Source organism: Erythrolamprus reginae, chromosome 2 (genome assembly GCF_031021105.1).
Source record: "Erythrolamprus reginae isolate rEryReg1 chromosome 2, rEryReg1.hap1, whole genome shotgun sequence".
Taxonomy (NCBI): Eukaryota; Metazoa; Chordata; class Lepidosauria; order Squamata; family Dipsadidae; genus Erythrolamprus; species Erythrolamprus reginae.
The window spans coordinates 158780551-158799827 of NC_091951.1; the positions used below are offsets into that span (position 1 = coordinate 158780551).

A 19277-nucleotide genomic window follows, 5' to 3' on the forward strand; every position below is an offset into this window, starting at 1 on the left:
GGGACAGCAGCTTTGGTATGTCCCATCCTGACTGCTGACTCCTCCCTCTATGGAGAATGAGTGTTGACTCATCTGATACGCTCCTTCTCATAGTAGAGGAGTCAGCAGTCAGGCCCCTGCCCTTCCTTTCTCCACAGTAGTCCCTTAGGTCTGTATCTAGGTTCTGTTCTGGTGGTTCTATCTTCTGCCAATTTACTATACCTTTTACTTCATTTCTTGTCCAGTTGGATGGTACTTGTAGTTTACTTCGTTTTTCAGTTTTAGTTCCTATAAATGTGCTCACCATACTGAGTCACTGCTTCAGATTCGTCAGAAAACTGGGGTCAATGGGTGGATCCATTGGTTTTATACTTCTGACTCAGTCCTGCCTCTAATGAGCGGGTACAACCCATCCTGACTCCTCTACTATGAGAAGGAGCGTATCAGGTGATTCAATGCTCATTCTCTCTCCCTTTTATTTAGAGTTAACTGACGTTTCATAGCATGTATTCTAATAGATTATGAAGTATTCTAGTATTAAAGTTAAATGTTTCCATTTGAATGGAATAAATACTCTCATTCTCCACTTGCACTGCTTCGGAGAGTCCAACATGGGTTAATCTACAGCCTATTGGAAGGGACTGAGTTAAAAATTAGCATAAATAACCGGTCCAACCCCCATGTTGCCCTCTCTGGGTCAGTCTAAAAAACTCAGTCATAGTGGAGGGACTCATGAGTTTTTCCTCCTATGACTCTTGTAGTCTTGTTGTTTTGGCTTGTACATTTGCTTAACTTTTACTGTTTTTTATTGTTTTATTATAAAGCATATTAAGATATTCACTAACATAAAATTTTTTTCTGTTTGTCTTTCAGAGACTGGACAATGTAGTTCGGCAGTTTGGGCCCCTGGTTCTGCGGAGCTATGCCCACTTCTCTTCACCCAGGTCGGAGCCTCTTCCCTGCGAGGGTACAGCTCCAAGGACCGGGCGTCGCCCAAGGAACGAGGTCCCCGGCCTGCGCGGCCATACCTCTGTTCGGAGCGACCATCGGGAGCCGGAGACGACGAAAAGAAGACATTTGAATTTCCCGCCAGGGAAGAAAAGCCGCGGCTGGGAAACGAGCCGGCGAGCGGAGCGCCGAGCCAGGAAGCCCGAGAAAAGCATCGCCGTTCGCAACGGCAGCTGTAATGGGCGCGGCCATGACAATAAAGGCGCCAAACACAGGGCGCCGCCATTTTGAGGCTTAGCTCCGGGCCGCCATCTTGGAGGATTGACGGACAGTCCGATTACCCAATTATATCGCCCGGATGTCCTGTGCAACAGGAAGAGGCGGAACATAATAGCGGCGGCCATTTTTACTGACCAAATTGCTCAAACGCAGCTATAATTACCTGTTGGTCTCACGGAGCCTTATAATCATCCTCATGGCCGATCCAGCCCAACAGGGGACAGCTGAGGCCCCGGTCACAAAGGCTAAGGAGAAGTCTCACTCTTCCAAGCCCAAGTCTAAATCTTCGCAAACCTCCTCTGCAATGAGAGATGCTGAAAGGCGCATCAAAGCCCTGGAGGAGCAATTGGAGGCACAAAAGCAAGCTGCCATGCCACAAAATGCACCTATAACAGGTACTACCCCCCCGGGGCTCCCGGAGGGCATGGGATCAGCAACTGATCGGGACTGGTCACCGGATAGATTTGGGGGTGCATCCCAGGTGGCAGAGCCAACTAGGCCAGACATTACCAGGCCTTCTTCTTCTTCTTCCCCGGCATGGCACATGGCATCTCAACCAATGCCAACTGCCTCATTCACCCCGACAGCAGCTGGCCTCAGATCCTCCCCAGACACCTGGCAACGCCTGCCACCTGCATTGCAGGACATGATTGCTTCGGCCTATTCCCATGGCATAGTGGCTGGGGCCCAACAACACATGCCCAGTGCCCCCCCTGCTTCGCCTCGCCCTTCTCCATCTGTCCAGAGGAATATATGGGCAGCTCCGGCACCCCCATCTCCCACGCACGAATCCTTTCAGGAGGACATGGGATTTAGGGAGCATGGTTCTGATCCGGATGATGGCCTATCAGAGGATGAGGGTGTACCTCCAGAACCCCCGGCATATACTGGCCTCTTTAGGCCCTCTATTTTTCGTGTGCTCTTGAACAAGGCTAAGTTAACTATCGCCTCAGATGCACCTGGCAAGCCCGCTGACCAGGCAGAGATCACTCAACCGACCTCAAGGGTACTTACTGAAACCCAGAGGGATGCAGACTGTATACCTGCTCCCAAATTGTTCTTGGACAATGTTAAAAGACCCTGGCAATACCCAGCGGGTGCTCTAGGCCCAACAGTCTCAGAAAGGAAATTCTATGCATTTGAACCAGAATTGGAGAATTTACTAGAATTCCCATCTGTCGATGCCCCTGTAGCGGCTCTTGTTTCTAATGCACTAGTGCCATCAGAGGTGGCAGACGGCCTACGACCAGAAGACCGGAGGGCCGAGAGCATAATCAAAAAGGCCCATCAAATGAATGCATGGGCCCTCAAAGCAGCCTCAGCTGCTTCATTTTTTAACCGGGCGTCGGTCCTTTGGCTGCAAGACATGCTCACGAGGCTAGGACCGGAAGATGGCCGCTTGAGGCAAGACCTCAACAAGCTATTAGCGGCAGCAGAGTTCTCCGCGGACGCCACTTTATCGGCATCCCGTTTTTCTTCACGGGCTCTAGCAGCAAATCAGTCGGCTCGACGCTTACTCTGGCTCCGGACATGGCAAGCTGACGCCAAGTCCAAATGGCGTCTGGCTTCAGCCCCATTTGATGGTGCTAAATTGTTTGGTGAATCTCTTGACAAGGTCCTCATAGAGGATAAAGACAAGAAGAAGGTCTTACCCAGAACCTATAGGAGGCAAGACAGACGGACCACACCATACTTCAGACGTCCACCCTTTCGGGCAGAGGCCTCCTCCAATGCACCCCAGGTTGGAAGGTCATACACTCAGGGGTCATACTCTCAAACTTCGTACAGAGCAGACAGGGGTGGCTTTGGAGACCGGAATAAACAATTCCAACAATCAAGGAGACCATACAGAGGCTCCAGCAGAGGAGGTTATAGAAGGAACAAATGACTCCATCGAGAACCTTCCTATAGGAGGACGGCTACAACACTTCACCGCCTCTTGGGAAGCCATATCTACAGACTCTTGGGCTCTAAGGACTATAGCTCAAGGTCTCACTTTGGAATTTATTCAGGAACCTCCCAGCAGGTTCCTGCAATGCCCAACAACCTTCAACAACCTCAAGAACAACCTTCTGTATCACGAGATCAACCACCTCCTCCAGATAGGCGCCATCGAAAGGGTACCGTCCCATCAGGAGGGGCGGGGATACTATTCAATCGTGTTCATAGTACCCAAGGCCTCCGGTGGTTGCCGCCTCATTCTAAACTTGAAGCAACTGAACATATACCTCAAATATCGGCGTTTCAAGATGCATTCCCTAAAGACAATATTAGCAGCAATTCGCCAAGGGGATTGGTTAACGTCGATAGACCTCAAAGAGGCCTACCTGCATATCCCAGTACATCAGGATTACAGGAAATACCTTCGGTTTTGCCTCGACAACCAGCATTTCCAGTACAAGGCCATGCCTTTCGGCCTATCATCGGCACCCAGGACATTCACAAAGTTGCTGGACATACTCACAGCTCATCTCAGGTCTCGTCCACTACGCCTCATGGCGTATCTGGACGATATCATCATCCTGTCCAAAAGTCCTGGACGGGCTCACCACGACCTAACAGAAACCATGAGGACACTAGAACACCTCGGTTTCTCCATCAATCATCAAAAGAGCCACTTTACACCAACAAGGTACCTACCTCACCTAGGCACCAACATAGACACCACAACCGGCATGGTCTTCCTTTCAGCAGAGCGACAAGCCAAGGTCAAAACCTTGGTCACACAGCTACAACGCAACCGTTCTCCGACCTTAGCCTTCCTCTCTCAACTGTTGGGGGTACTCATATCTTGTATAGACATTCTACCTTGGGCCAGGCTCCATGCCAGGCCTCTGCAATGGTTCCTCATTCCCTTTCAGAGGAACAGAACGAGTCACTCGTCCGCATCAGTGGCAATTTCGCACGAAGTAAGGAAATCACTTCCTTGGTGGAAGTCATCAGCCCTCACGCAAGGATCACCGTTCCTGCCACAACAGGAGATGACCATAACAACGGACGCGAGCCTCTCGGGCTGGGGAGCGCACTCCGAGGTGGGAGTGGCCCAGGGCTTTTGGACCGAAGAGGAGCTCACATGCCCAAACATCAATTACCTGGAGCTCAGAGCCGTTCACCTGGCTCTCAGACATTTCACTGCACAGGTCAGAGGTCAAAACGTATTGATCCTCACAGACAATGTGGCGACAAGGGCGCACATCAACCATCAGGGTGGCACAAGATCGGGTCGCCTGATGAGGGAATCCCAGTCCCTGTTCAAATGGGCGGAACGTCACCTATCATCCTTGAGGGCGGAACACATATCCGGCATCTCGAATCTTCAAGCAGACTGGCTCAGCCGGACCACCATAGATCCGGCGGAGTGGAGCCTGGGCAACGATCTGTTCATGGAGATCATTCACAAATACGGGACACCACAGGTGGATTTGTTTGCCACCCACCACAACAACCAATTGCCCAGGTTCTTTTCAAGGTTCCCCTCGCCGGGAGCAGAGCAGATCAATGCCCTGTCATGCCAGTGGCCGGAGGGTCTGCTATATGCCTTTCCCCCAGTCTGTCTGATCCCAAGGGTAGTCAACAAACTGCTGCAAGAACAAGTGGAAATCCTCTTGGTGGCCCCATTCTGGCCCAGGAGGCCTTGGTTCGCAGACTTGATGGGTCTTTCAATTTCTCCCCCCTGGCGAATCCCACACCACAAGGTGGTCCTGACACAGGGGTCGATTTACCACCCAGACCCTCAGTGGTGGAGTCTTGCCGTGTGGCACTTGAGGGGGAGAGATTGAGGAGAGAACAACTACCGGACAAAGTAATAAATACTATGCAGGCAGCTCGCCGACCCTCCACGACCCGCATTTATCAGGCCACATGGAGGGCATACTGTTTATTTTGTAGAAACCGTCATCAGGACCCACAGGTCCCTTCCGTAATCCAGATCCTAGAATTCTTACAAGCTGGGTTGGACAAAGGTCTGTCACCCAACACGCTTCGCAGGCAAACGGCAGCTATAGCCACAATCCTTAAAATGGACTTTTCTCGCCCAATTTCACAACACCCATGGATTCGGGATTTTATCAGGGGGGCATCGAATATCAGACCCCCCACCATTCACAGATTCCCTACATGGGACTTACCTCTGGTCCTGCAGGCCTTGACAGAACCTCCCTTCGAACCTCTAAGAGATATTCCACTTCGTCTCTTATCGTTTAAAACGGCCTTCTTAACAGCAATCACATCAGCGAGGCGAGTATCCGAACTCGCGGCCTTGTCAATCAGACCGGACTTATGCATATTTCATACAAACAATGTAGTCCTGAGGCCTGATCCTACCTTTTTACCAAAAGTAAACACGGTCTTCCACAGGTCACAAGACATCATCCTTCCGGATTTTTGTGCCAAAGGATCACATCCACTGGAACTAAAGTGGCACAAGATTGATGTCCGTCGTGCCATCAAAATATACATAAGACGGACAGGTTCCTTCCAGAAAACAGAGGCCCTGTTTGTTTCCTACTTCCCGGCATCCATGGGGAGTAAAGTATCCTCTAAGACGGTCAGTTGTTGGATACGCTCCTGCATCGCCATAGCATATAAATCAAGGTCGGCACCAATACCTAGAGGTATCACGGCCCACTCTACTAGAAGTGCAGCCACATCAGCGGCCTGGGCGACACAGGGCCCCCTTGAAGATATCTGTAGGGCAGCAACCTGGACTGCCCCCAATACGTTTATCAAGCACTACCGTTTGGACAGTTTCGCTTCAGCGGAAGCGGCCTTTGGACGCAGAGTGTTGCAGAGAGTTTGCACGGAGTCTGCGCCCCTGGTCCAGCCTTCTCCCTCCCTAATGGTTTAAAGCTTGGGTATATCCCATGTTGGACTCTCCGAAGCAGTGCAAGTGGAGAAGAACCGTTGCACTTACCTGAACGGTCTTCTCGCTGCACTGCAAGGAGAGTCCAAACCCACCCGGCTAACGGGCCCAGGGTCACTAGACGATTCATAGTTGAGTTGGATTCTGTTGAATCAGTTGAATAAAGTTTTCTTGTTTTTCTAACACTATGACTTCGTTTTATTATAAGACTGACCCAGAGAGGGCAACATGGGGGTTGGACCGGTTATTTATGCTAATTTTTAACTCAGTCCCTTCCAATAGGCTGTAGATTAACCCATGTTGGACTCTCCTTGCAGTGCAGCGAGAAGACCGTTCAGGTAAGTGCAACGGTTCTTCCTACTTCTGCCTTAAATAGTTTTTCATTTGTGACTTTAAAATGTAAAATAATGTTTTCTTTGTAGGTATGGGATCACTTTTTGAAAATAAAGTTTCCTAATAGTTTTTCTGAACATTGGAAAGAAACTTTAATTACAATTTTGAAAATCAGAATTAAACAGGTATGTAGATATGGAGTTGTCCCGCCGTGCCTCCCCTTGCTAAGCACCCCGCAATCGCTGCTTGGAGTGTCATGAATGAGATATTAATCTGCTTGTATTAATAAATTGAGATCTAGATGAGCATAACCTATTTGAAGTGTATGGAAAGCTTTTATATAATAGTTTTGTGACGTGTCTTCGTTTATTGTCATTAAACAAAGATTAGTCTGATCACTATCATATCTGGCAAAACTGCTGGAGTTTTTAGCATCAGCAAAATATGATTTGGGACAAAAATGAATCATTACAGTAATATAAACATGCCATTTGTTTTGAGCTGATGTGCGATTGTATAGGTTGTTGCTCAATGTACACTCTGTTCAACAGTTAATGGTTAAAGTATGGCTTGGCACAACTACACAATTTAAGCTAATAATTGGCTTTGCTTCTACAACCATCTTTCTTAACCTCCTTTCCTCCAGATATGTGATGACTACAATTCTCAGCATTACTGAGCTGTTTGTTAGTTAATAATATCATGTCTGTCAGATTCTGTAAATTATCTGAACCAAGTCTCTTATTATATTCTTTCTTGTCTAAGACTTGTTTTGGGAAGAAAATGCATTTTTGGTATGCTTTATTGAGATCTGTTGAGGATGTTGCTATTGCCTGTCCAGAGAATTGCATTCCTGAGTTTCAGGTCCTTCCCCAGCAGGGATGAAGAGGGTTGGAGGATATTAAACTTTGGAGAGATTGCCTGTGTGTTTGTAACCTTTTGAGATTCTCTGAAGTATACCAATTAAAAAAATAAAATAAATTAAGTGACTATAAATGCCCAATTGTTTTAGAAAGACTATTGAAAAGGATAATATATTTTGAAAAATAGTTCATTATATTTAGATTTTATTGCCTTAATCACAAATTCTTCTTATCTATGTCTCCACTTTGGAGATTAGAAATATTTTGTAACCCAAAATTGTGTTTTGCTTTGATGTTTTCTAATTAGGAAGGAGCAGTTGAGCAAATTAAAATCTACTGTAGTCACTATGAGGAAATTCAAAAATTTGATTCTGCGATTTTGCAAATATTTGAAAATTGTGCGCTTGAAGCTATTGATTCAGCATACCAGGTAATTTTTTGCTGGCGTCAGCGAGGAGTTTCCCCACCGCCCACGCAAACTCCTCGCTGCCGCTCGCCCGCCCTTCGCCGCTCGCCCGCCCTTCGCCCTGGCGGAGAAATTCCAGCCCCCACCTGGTCCCACCCGATCCTCCTCCCTGAGGCAGCTCGCCCTCCCATGGCCGCTTCCTCCACCCTCCATCGCAAGCCCTCGCCACCACAGCCAACGAAAAATGGTCATAAATCAGCTTTTTTCAGTGCCTTTTGTAACTTCAAATGGTCACTAAATGAAATGTTGCAAATCAAGGACTAACAGTATAGGAGCCTACATTTCCACAGAGTTGTGATTATCTATTTATAAGTGCAGTATCTCTATCTCAACAAATGGAAGAAAAATTCACATGGAAAAATACATTTCCAGTGGGGGAAATCCCATTACACGATAAACTGAATTTTGTGACCATCTCAATAGAGGTGCAGAATTGTTGCATGATATTTTGAATTTTATTACTGCCTAATACTACATTCTTTTTTTTTTTCTATGGCTTTTCTAGAAACAACAGAATCTGCTTGAGTTGATATCTAAATATGATCTGAACAAGCTGGGTAAAATTATATCTGCCGCCATCATAAAATCCTGGCCAAAGGATAATACGGGGACACTTTCAACAGATTTTCAAGCTATACTAAAGCATCTGCTTGAATGGGAGGAGAGCAGATTTATATTCACTTTCAATCGTATGTAAATCATTTACAGAATTATTTTTATAGTCTGAGGGACTGTAAAGAACAATGGAGGAGTTGTATTGGATATTTCATATATTTGGATATTTGATACATGTATATTGTATGAAATTATGATAAAATAGCCATCTGCTTCATGAATGTACATTTGTGTTTTGACTGAAAGAATATTATTATTTTTAAAAAATTCCCCTTTGCCAAAAATAATAGTTATATTTGTGTGCAGGGCTAAACAATCAGATGTAGGAAAGTATGTGTGTAAGTGGGATAGGATAGTGAGAATCCTTGACAAATTACTGTAATTGAGCCCAAAATCACAGTCATATACTGAGGTGGTTGCAATGTGTCCTACTACATGACTTAACACAGCCTTACGATTGCAACCTGGCTTTTCCAAGTGTGGTTATTAAGTGGAGAGAGGGAGGCAGGCATTTCCCCTCCATGCACAGAAGGAAACTATAGTGCTGGGCTGTGGAGAAGCAGCTCAGAACTTCATGATCTGAGCTTTTTTTCAAGCCCAGGGACTTCATTCTCCTATTGCTTGCTGGAGACACTTCACCCTATGTGGGACAAAATCAATCTTGCAGGCAGCATTTTTGTTAGAGGTTATGTGAAAATAGACTGTAGATGGGGGGGGGGGGGGGTTGTGGCTCCTTCTTTGAGTCTGTCCCTTTCTTTGCTAAAACGGAAGGAGCAAAAATACTGCTTGGCAGTGAGACTCAAGTCTCTACAGCAAGCAGAATTTTTCCTGCCCCTTTAAGAGCAAAACTCATCCTGAGAAATTTGAATGTTTTTGCTGTCAATGAGGCTGGCTGAAAAACAGTCCTTTTTTTCCCCCTCCAGCAAGCCCCTTGAAAAGAGCAGGGGCAGAAGGTTTCTAGGGGTAGCCACAGGGGTGGGCTACTGCCCGGATGGGGGAGGGGGGGAATGCAGTGGGGTAGTGAAAATGGAGTTCCACCCCAGAGCACCCAATTTGCATTGAAAGATGTTGAAAGAAAATGCAGGGTGTTCTGCATAAGCCACGCCCACACTGTGGTAGTAAAAATTTTGGTAGCCCTTCAGTGGGTAGCCAGCAGGGAAGACTCCAAATGGCGATCACATGGTTGCAAGGTACTTGGTGACTCGTTATAAGCATGTGACCATTATTGTAATCATGTGACCATGAAGCCACTGCATTAGTTGCAAGTTTGGACACAGGTTGTAAGTCCTTTTAAGTGCTGTCAAATGGTTGCTGAACTAATGATCGTAAGTCAAGGACTACTTGGAAGTCATTTTGCATAGGATTGTTTTCAGATGATGAGAAGAAAGTAGGTAACTTGAACAATTAATTGCTTAATTGCTTCCAAATCTTTCTTACTGTTTTTAATATATTTTACTAGGTGTAGAAGGAAACAATCTAAACCAATTCACTGATGAAGCTCGATCGTTAATAAACCTTGCTGAACCTTTGTTTCAAATTGCTGCTAATAAAGTTATAACAGGCAATATTCAGATTAAGCATTTGGAGCTAATTATAGAACATAAGACAAAATTCATTGGTAAGTCCCTTTTACTTATACAAATGGAGAGAGGGATAAATTGTATGAATGTAGTTCAATTACATACTTAATTGGGTTTTATGAAATCATAGATCACCAGGACAATAAAGAAATACATATTTTGTTTTTACTGTCCTCTTAGAAACAGTACTGCATTCTAACCTCTGCACTCTCCTCGAGGTGAAGCAGCTGGACGTTGCACTGTAGGTGCTGTCCAGGCAGAGCAGTCATGGACGATGCAGCCGCCTGGGATTCAAGCCTAAGAAAGGTGGAGAGGCTCCTTGGGACAATGGGGAGCTCGCTCGGCAGGACAGGCCCCATAGCCTTGGCTGACTCGCTTGGTTCCATGTGCCCCGACCAGAAGCCACCTCCCGCCGCCTGCTTTGCCCGTCGCCTGCTTCCCCGAGGCAGCTGCATCGTCCATGGCTGCTCCACCTGGACAGCTTCTGCAGTGCAGCGTGCACTGCTTCGGTTCGAGGAGAGAAGAAGAAGCTCCACGGAAAGTTTGTGCATTTTGGGGGAGCCTCTCCGCCTCTTACACTCAAATCCCAGAATGGCTCAGTGGAGGGGTGTGTGTGTGTGGGGGGGAGAGAGCTCGTTTGGGGGGAATGCTAAGAGCAGAATCGGCAACAGCAGCCGGGCTTCTCTATCTCTCTTTCACTTTGCCCAGTCCCCTGCCAGGGATTGCGTTGGCTTGCTTTTTGGCTGGGCGCGATGGGGAAAAAGGGGTCTGTCTGTCTGTCTGTCTATCATCTACAGCGAAGGGGGCTCCCTCTCCCATTTGCCTCCCTCTTCCCACACTTCCTCTGGCGGGGGGAGGGAAAAATGTCCCTTCAGTGAGAAATAATTTGTGCGCTCGCAAGACGCCAGTGAGGAGTGTCTGAAGAGTTGCTTTTTGGCTGTGCTGGGGATGGGGAAAAAGAGGTCTGGCCGGTTCATTTTATTTTATTTTATTTTATTTTATTTTATTTTATTTTAGCTATGTCTGTCTGTCTGTCTATCATCGTCTGTCTGTCTGTCTGTCTGTCTGTCTGTCTGTCTCTATCTATCTATCTATCTATCTATCTATCTATCTATCTATCTATCTATCTATCTATCTATCTATCTATCTATCTATCTATCTATCTATCTTACCAATGCCTCAATTAATGTAACTTTATTGGTTTCCATTTTACAAGTTATCAGTAGCCACTGCATTTTCCACCCTAGACTTATACTTGAGTCAATAACTTTTCCCAGGTTTTGTGGCAAAAATAGGTGCCCCAGCTTATAATTGGGTCGACCTATGCTCGAGTATATGCGGTATGTTTATATGTTGTCTAGATGGGTTTAATGTTAATATTGTTTAAAGTTTTTTGACTGTGCACTGTCTAAATCTGCTGGTGGTATGTATGTATGTATGTATGTATGTATGTATGTATGTATGTATGTATGTATGTAATTCCCAATTTTGATTACAGAATGTGCGAAACAATCACTCTCAAATGAAGGACTGAAATTAGAACAAGTTGTAATTCTGAGACGACAGGAACTATTACATGTCAAGAGGGAGCAAACATATTTGGGAGTCCTCTTGGATATGTTGAGAAGAGTTCAGTGCTACTTCAAAGGTATATTTTTTTTAAATGACAATCACTGTAAAATAAGTGTTTATAGTTTCTTCTACAAGTTGCTATCTGATACTTCTTTGTCGTTATTGTTAATATCCTCCTAAAATAGAGCTTGAATATATGAAACGATGAATGGGAAATCAACTGAAAATGCAGATATGAAAACACAATATCTTTAGATTGGTGCTCTAAAATGAATCTGAGTAGGTTATATCAAATGCTTAAATGAACTGAAATTTACTAAGCTCCAACTTATGTTTCCTCCTTTTTTTAAAGTGGATTTAACTGAAATGGAACAAAAGCAGAGTGTAAATTTGGCAGAGAAAACTTTGGATGATGTTGTGGAAGTGAGAGAACCCACTTCATGCAGTAATGATGAAATAGAGACCCATCTCCATTTGAGTGAAGATATGAAACATGTATCTGAAGTTGTGTATAATTATAAAGACAGCCACATTTTCATGCACTGCTGGGAGCAGACAGCCAAGAATCTGTGTGACTACACGGAGGATTCTGATACTGAAGAAACTCTAGATATGGAAGATGTGTGTGATTGCTTATTTGATCCTTGTTACAAGAAGTTCCACAGGATTTATGACAGCTTGAAATTGGGAGACCTCACATTTGCTGAAGTGAATGTTCTCTTCAAAGATTTTAATAATGATTATGAAGAACTAAGAAGGGATTTCCAAATTATGTGCAAACTGCAGACTCAAGATAATGGAGAATGGATAGGTGAACGGATCCAGCAGATCCAGCAGTACCATCAACTGGATTTGGCATTGGATTCTGCTAAAGTTATTGGCAAAGTCAAGGATGTTTTGAAGCTTTCTGGTGATTTCCGTGTCCTGCAATATTTGTTGAACTTGGTAAGTACATCTCTTTAACTCACCATTCAAAAGACAGTCCAGTAACCTAAGAGATTTTGCATAGTTTCATAAGAACATAAGAAGAGGCATGCTGAATCAGACCAAAGCCCATCGACTCCAGCATTCTGTGTCACACAGTGGCCCACCAATTGTTATTGGGGATCTTGAGCAGAAAGAGAAGGCAAGTCCCTCCCTTTACCCTGACCCCCAACAAATGGTACTCAAGGGAATCCTGCCTGCTCAACCAACATAGAGGCGGCACATGGATATCCGTTTCAATGACCATAAATCAATGACCCTCTGGGTGAAGAAATACTTCCCTTGATTTGTCCTTACTTTCTTACCTATGAGCTTTAGGGAGTGCCCCCTTGTCCTAGTATTGCGAGATAGAGAAAAGAATTTTTCTCTATCCACCTTTTCTATCCCATTCATGATTTTATACACTTTGATCAAGTCACTCCTTAAACGCTGTCTTTCAAGGCTGAAGAGTCCAAGGCGTTGTAACCTGGTATCATAAGGGAGGTGCTCCATTTCCTTTATCATTTTTGTTGCCCTTTTTTGCACCTTTTCCAGTTCCATTATATCCTTCTTGAGATGCGGTGACCAGAACTGTACACAGTACACAGTGGTGTCACCATTGATTTGTCCTGAGGCTTTACAACACTTATCGACATATTTTCGATTACCTTCCTAATTATGCCAAGCATGGAATTTGCTTTTTTTTACTGCTGCTGCACACTGGGTTGACATCTTCATTGAGCTGTCCACCAAAACCCCAAGATCCCTTTCTTGGGTTGTCTCAGAAAGTTTGGTCCCCATCAGTTGGTATGTATAATTGGGGTTCTTTGCCCCGATGTGCATAACTTTGCACTTGTTGAGGTTGAAATGCATTTGCCACTTTGTTGCCCACTCACTCAATTTCGAGAGATCCTTCTGGAGCTCCCGACAATCAGTTTCACTTTTCACTACCCGGAACAATTTAGTGTCATCAGCAAACTTTGCTACCTCACTATTTACTTCTACATCCAGATCATTAATGAATAAATTAAAAAGTAAAGGTCGCCAAACTGAACCTTGGGGTACACCACTTCTCACCATCCAGAGAATTGTCCATTTGCTTCCTACAATTTAGCCAGTTACCAATCCAGGACAAGACCTGTCCTCTAATTTTGTGGCTGAAGAGCTTTTTTAGGAGCCTTTGGTGACGGACTTTGTCAAAAGCCTTTTGAAAGTCAAGATATACAATATCAACAGTCTCATAAAATTATAAAAGAGTGATATAAATAGTGGCTACATACTCCCACTCCCCTTGAACTGTAGAAATTACAAATTATTACCTCTGCTATATTCCTACATTTCCTAAAAGGAGTGATTTTTTTTGGGGGGGGGGGGGTGTTTAATTCGGTGAATCTCTTAACACCTGAGGGATTAAAAAAAGCAAACTGGAATGAAGGGAGGGGATTTGTGTGTTCTTAACATGCAATATTTTTATTCCAGACAAGTGAATTTGAGGCCTTTCAAGAAGAAAAGCTTTCTTCTATGAGCTCTTCATTGATGGATGCTAAGCAACTGCTGCAAGATATTACTGAAGAACGTCGCCTGTGCCTCGAAGAGCTGGAAATTAGGAAGGAGTTTGTTCACTGGGTGAAAGAAGCTTTGGAAGGTAGAGCTGATATATCTCTGTTGCTTCCCCCAAAAAAGCTTTAACTCTACTTTATGTTGTATTCTTCACTCTTGTTTATCAAGTTGGAATCTGCAGGAAGACATCTGGACAGAGAAAACATAAAGTTTAATGAAAGCTTTATTTATCTTTTTGAATTTTTTTTCTGATATTTTTTTAACTTCTAGACTAGTGATGGCGAACCTTTTTCCCCCTCAGGTGCCAAAAGCGTGTGCACACACACTATTGCGCCCCCGTGAGTACCCACATCCATAATTCAATGCTCGGGGAGGGCAAAAATTGTCTCCCCTGCCCCCCCCCCCCAGAAGCCCTCTGTAAGCCAGAAACAACCTGTTTCCCAACTTCTGGTGGGCCCAGTAGGCCCGTTTTTCACTCTCCCCAGGATCCAGAGACTTCCCTGGAGCCTGGGGAAGACAAAAATCCCTCCCAAATCCCCCAGGAGGCCCTCCGGAAGCCAAAAATGCCATCCCAGAACCTCTATGTGAGCCAGACGTCAGCTGGCCAGTGCACACATATGTCCTGGAGCTTTAGCTAGGGCAATAGCTCTTGTGCCAGCAGATATGGCTATGTGTGCCACTTGTGGCATACATGCCATAGGTTCACCATCACTGTTCTAGACTTTCTCTCCTTTGGGTTCTTCATTTCCATATACAATGAAGACTGTCTACTTGAATGTGTATTTCCTTTCCCTACTGTTACCTATCCAGAGATAAAGCATGAATTAAACCTTGACAAATAGAACATCTAAATGCAGGATCATGTGTAATCAAAGTCACACATGTGCTGTTGTGAATAAATACTGTAGGAAAAGGTTAAGGAAATGTTTCCCCTTCAGATTCCTGTGTTGGAGGAGATCAAGTGTGAGGCAATGACACCTCTAGTTTAAGGGTCCTTGCCTTGCCAGAAGGAGGAACTGACCTTTAAAGAAGGAGCTAGGTTACCTTGGTATTATTGAGGACTCAAATGCAGTATTGTATCACAAGGCTGAAAGAATGGAAAGAGAAGAAGAAAAATGAGCAGAGCAAACACCAGAAGTTTGGGAGGTACAATGGTGAACGAGAGGCCATTGATGATGACTGCAGCAGCAGCAACAGAAAAATCAATGTTGGGAGTGAGGCAAATAAGACATTAATTGATGTGATGACAGGATTATTACAGGAACCAGCAGCAGATAAATATTGGTGGTAGTTACTAGACAAAGGGGAATGTTGATGATGTAGACAGCTGAGGAAACTGAGAAGATGCCAACATGAGCTCAAGATTGGCATCCAGGATGGGGCTCCCTAAGCATCCCAGGGTTGGGATGAAAAATTTGTGCCCACATTTCAAAACTTCTATCCAGCAACAAAGCCAAGAATCTGCTGTTCTATCCTAGTACCAACCACAATAATCAGATGCCCACAAATTGTCTAACTAATAAAAAGGATTTAATATGTACAAACATCACAATATTGTAAAAGTCTTTTAAGAGAAAGAAGCAAATCTAGCAAAGTGTTATCAGTTGGCTAAATTCCCAGAACTAAGATAAACCCGGTAATAATTACCAGCTGTAGCCAGAGTTCTCAGATGAAGTTCTCAGAAATTAACTGGGGGACCAAAGCTCATTAGTAAAGCTAAGAATGTGTCCTTTTAAAATCCAAACTGAATGCAAGAGTCAAGATGAGATGATTCCTAAATGAACGATATTATTTTTCTGCAACAAGTAGGGCATTCCTTACAGTGTGAGGGCATGACCCAATTACTTAGCAGTACTACTTATGAGTGACTCTTCTCCTAGTCAACCATTCGTGTCTTTTCTATGACCTCTGAACCCTAGCATCTAGAAGCTGCTCCTCTTCTCCTGAGTCACTGCGCCCTGGAAATGCTAGCTCATTCATGCCAGGAAGTGCTGAAGGCCCTGGCTGTCGTTCCAATCCTGACTCTTTATCACTTTCACTGTCACTCTCAGGTGCCAGGAATACAGGATGCCTGCCTTGCCCCTCCACTGTCTCTGCATCCTCAGAGTCCATAACTATTTGCACAGGACGCAAATAGTTAGGTGTGAACCATCACACCTACGTTCAACCCAAAATGTAACTGCAGCAATACAATACTAACTAGACATGCAGAAAACTCTATTAAGTTGGCTGATAATGGAATAAAAACAATGGAAGAGTAAGGTATACAGAAGACCTTGAAAGAAAGATGGAACTAAGACATAGGATAAACCAAGTTATAAAGGTCATAATTACATGAATTCTGGGAAAGAGTAAAAAGACTAACAACAACAGTTCACTTAGTAATAGTTTGAAGTTTCAACGGCACGGGAAAAAAGTGACTTATGGCCACATGATTTATTTGGATGCTTGACAACTGACTCATATTTATGACAGTTGTCATGTCCCGTAATTATGTGATCCCCTTTTGTAACTTTCTGACAAGCAAAGTCAATGGGGAAACCAGATTCACTTAACAACCAAGTTACTAACTGAACAATTACAGTGACTCACTTAACAAATATGGCAAGAAAAATCGAGCAAAACTCAAAAAATTTCTCTCTTAGCAATATAAATATTGCGCTTGAGGAATCAAAGTGAGGAATCAAAATCAATAGCTATAGCTTGTCTGTAAAGAGTTAATAATAAAAATACCCTATTCATGGGATCTAATGTATATTGCTTTATGCCTGAGGGCCCACATCCTCATATTTAACCTACAACACATGGGAAAGTGGCTAATGAATATTTGGGTGGTTGTGGTTGTGGTGGTGTAGAAAAGCTAGAAAAATTAATAGCAAGAGCAGCAGCACAATGAATATGGTTGCCATCAAGTAATAATATGGTAGGATCACAGGAGACTGAGTAGCTGCAACAGTTTTCTTTGTACTAGTCATCTTCATGGAACTAGTATGCAGATAAGATTACTGCACATTGCTCTTGGTGGTAGAAGAATTTGAATGCAAGTGGAGAACTTGCTACTGCTTCTGTATATTGATAAATGAAGACTTTGAGGGAGCCGTTCTGTTATCTACTTTAGGATTTCAGCCATAGCTGCAAGGCCCTTTGTGGGATCAACAGGCAAAAGATCCCAGGGACTACTACCCAGGGTGGTTTTGTTTTGGAGGTGGATAGAAGAGTCTGACTTTGTTAAGGATGGAAGAAAAGAGTGGCAGGAATGGGGGGGGGGCGTTTGCCCAGGTTCGCCTGGTGCGCCAGTTGCGGCCCTATTTGGATCGGGAGTCATTGCTCACAGTCACTCATGCCCTCATCACCTCGAGGCTCGACTACTGTAACGCTCTCTACATGGGGCTACCTTTGAAAAGTGTTCGGAAACTTCAGATCGTGCAGAATGCAGCTGCGAGAGCAATTATGGGCTTCTCTAAGTATGCCCATATTACTCCAACACTCCGCAGTCTGCATTGGTTGCCGATCAGTTTCCGGTCACAATTCAAAGTGTTGGTTATGACCTATAAAGCCCTTCATGGCACCGGACCAGAATATCTTCGGGACCGCCTCCTGCCGCACGAATCCCAGCGACCGGTTAGGTCCCACAGAGTTGGCCTTCTCCGGGTCCCGTCGACTAAACAATGTCGTCTGGTGGGACCCAGGGGAAGAGCCTTCTCTGTGGGGGCCCCGACCCTCTGGAACCAGCTCCCCCCTGAGATTAGGATTGCCCCCACCCTCCCTGCCTTTCGTAAACTTTTGCCGAACTTCCGGGTTCGGGGTTCGGGGGGTGGGTGGGAAGCCCCCCAGCGCGGCTGTGACCTTTTAAAACAGCCGCGCGGCTTCCCAGCTGTCTCCCGAAGCCGAACGCCAAAGCCGAACTTCCGCGTTCGGCGTTCGGAGACAGCTGGGAAGCGGCGCAGCTGTTTTAAAAGGTCACAGCCGGGCTGGGGGGCTTCCCAGCAACCTCCCGAACCGAACCCGGGGTTCAGAAAAATTTTTTCTCTTCTTACGAACTTTTTTCGAGTTACGAACCGGCGTTCGGGAGGCTGCTGGGAAGCCCCGCCGCCCGGCTGTCACCTTTTAAAACAGCCGCGCGGCTTCCCAGCTGTCTCCGAATGCCGGTTCGTAACTCGAAAAAAGTTCGTAAGAAGAGACAAAATTTTTCTGAACCCCGGGTTCGTATCACGAGTTGTTCGTAAGACGAGGGGTTCGTATCTTGAGGTACCACTGTATAACCCATTCTAGAAAGTACTGCAATGTATCCAGGAAAGCTTTTCATAGAACATGCATTTCCTTTTACCTCACAGAAGGCCTTTTTCTGTTCCATTAGACAAAAATGAGCTGAAAGTGTTTGTGGAGCTGGCTTCAATATCTGCAGGAGAGAATGACATGGATGTGGACCGTGTGGCTTGTTTCCATGATGCTGTGTTTGGCTACTCCTCCCTGCTGTATGATTTAAAGCGAGAGGCAGGATTCAAAGAATTCATGAAGTGTTTGGAGAATATATGGAAAGCTCTGGAAAGTGATCCCAACCTCTGCACGAAGCTGGTAATTACTGTAGCACCATTACACCTCTTTAAATGGCTGTGCATTTGATAAAGATGCTTTATTCTTATAGCATATTAATTCATTAAAGATGAGATGGAGTAAAACAATATTCTTTGAACCTGAATGTCTACAGACCACATATGTATTCTGTATTCAAAGAGAAACTTGGAGTTACATTTTGCCACATAAAGTCCAATTTAAATCTAAATACAGTATTATATCCAATCTAAAATACAGTATTATGTCATTTGGTGATTTTAGTGAAATTAAACGTAGGTAAAATGTGTTTGAAAACCCAGAATGGGGTAAAAATTTTAGAATGTCTTGCTTAAATTGTGTCTATTTTACCTGACTTAGGAATATACAGGCTAATGGGCTGTTACTTGTCATATCTTCTCTCTGCAGCGTGATTCTGCAAGATATTTGGATTGGTTAAAAACTATCAAAGAGAGTCATGGCTCTGTGGAGTTGTCATCTATATCCCTGGCAACCAGCATCAATGAGAAAGGAATTTACAGAATTAAGGCCCCCAAAAAAGGACAGAAGGTGAGACATTGCTTAAAAATGATTCCTAAACATGTCTATTTTTTCTTTCTCCCCGCTAATTTACACAAAACTAATTTCAAATGTACTTTATGCATTTGATTTGTTTGCCTCTACTGCTGAACCAACTCTTGATAGCG

At 44.5% G+C, this 19277-nt stretch overlaps 1 protein-coding gene across 1 annotated transcript in view; it reads left to right on the forward strand.

Moving 5' to 3' along the window:
- RNF213 (ring finger protein 213) overlaps positions 1-19277 on the forward strand; it is a 164764-nt gene that overhangs the window by 54677 nt on the left and 90810 nt on the right. The window contains 9 exon segments of the mRNA XM_070740206.1: positions 6490-6585; positions 7571-7693; positions 8235-8418; positions 9804-9962; positions 11423-11572; positions 11849-12441; positions 13939-14104; positions 18377-18594; positions 19000-19140. Of these exon segments, the coding sequence (XP_070596307.1) occupies positions 6490-6585; positions 7571-7693; positions 8235-8418; positions 9804-9962; positions 11423-11572; positions 11849-12441; positions 13939-14104; positions 18377-18594; positions 19000-19140 (1830 nt within the window).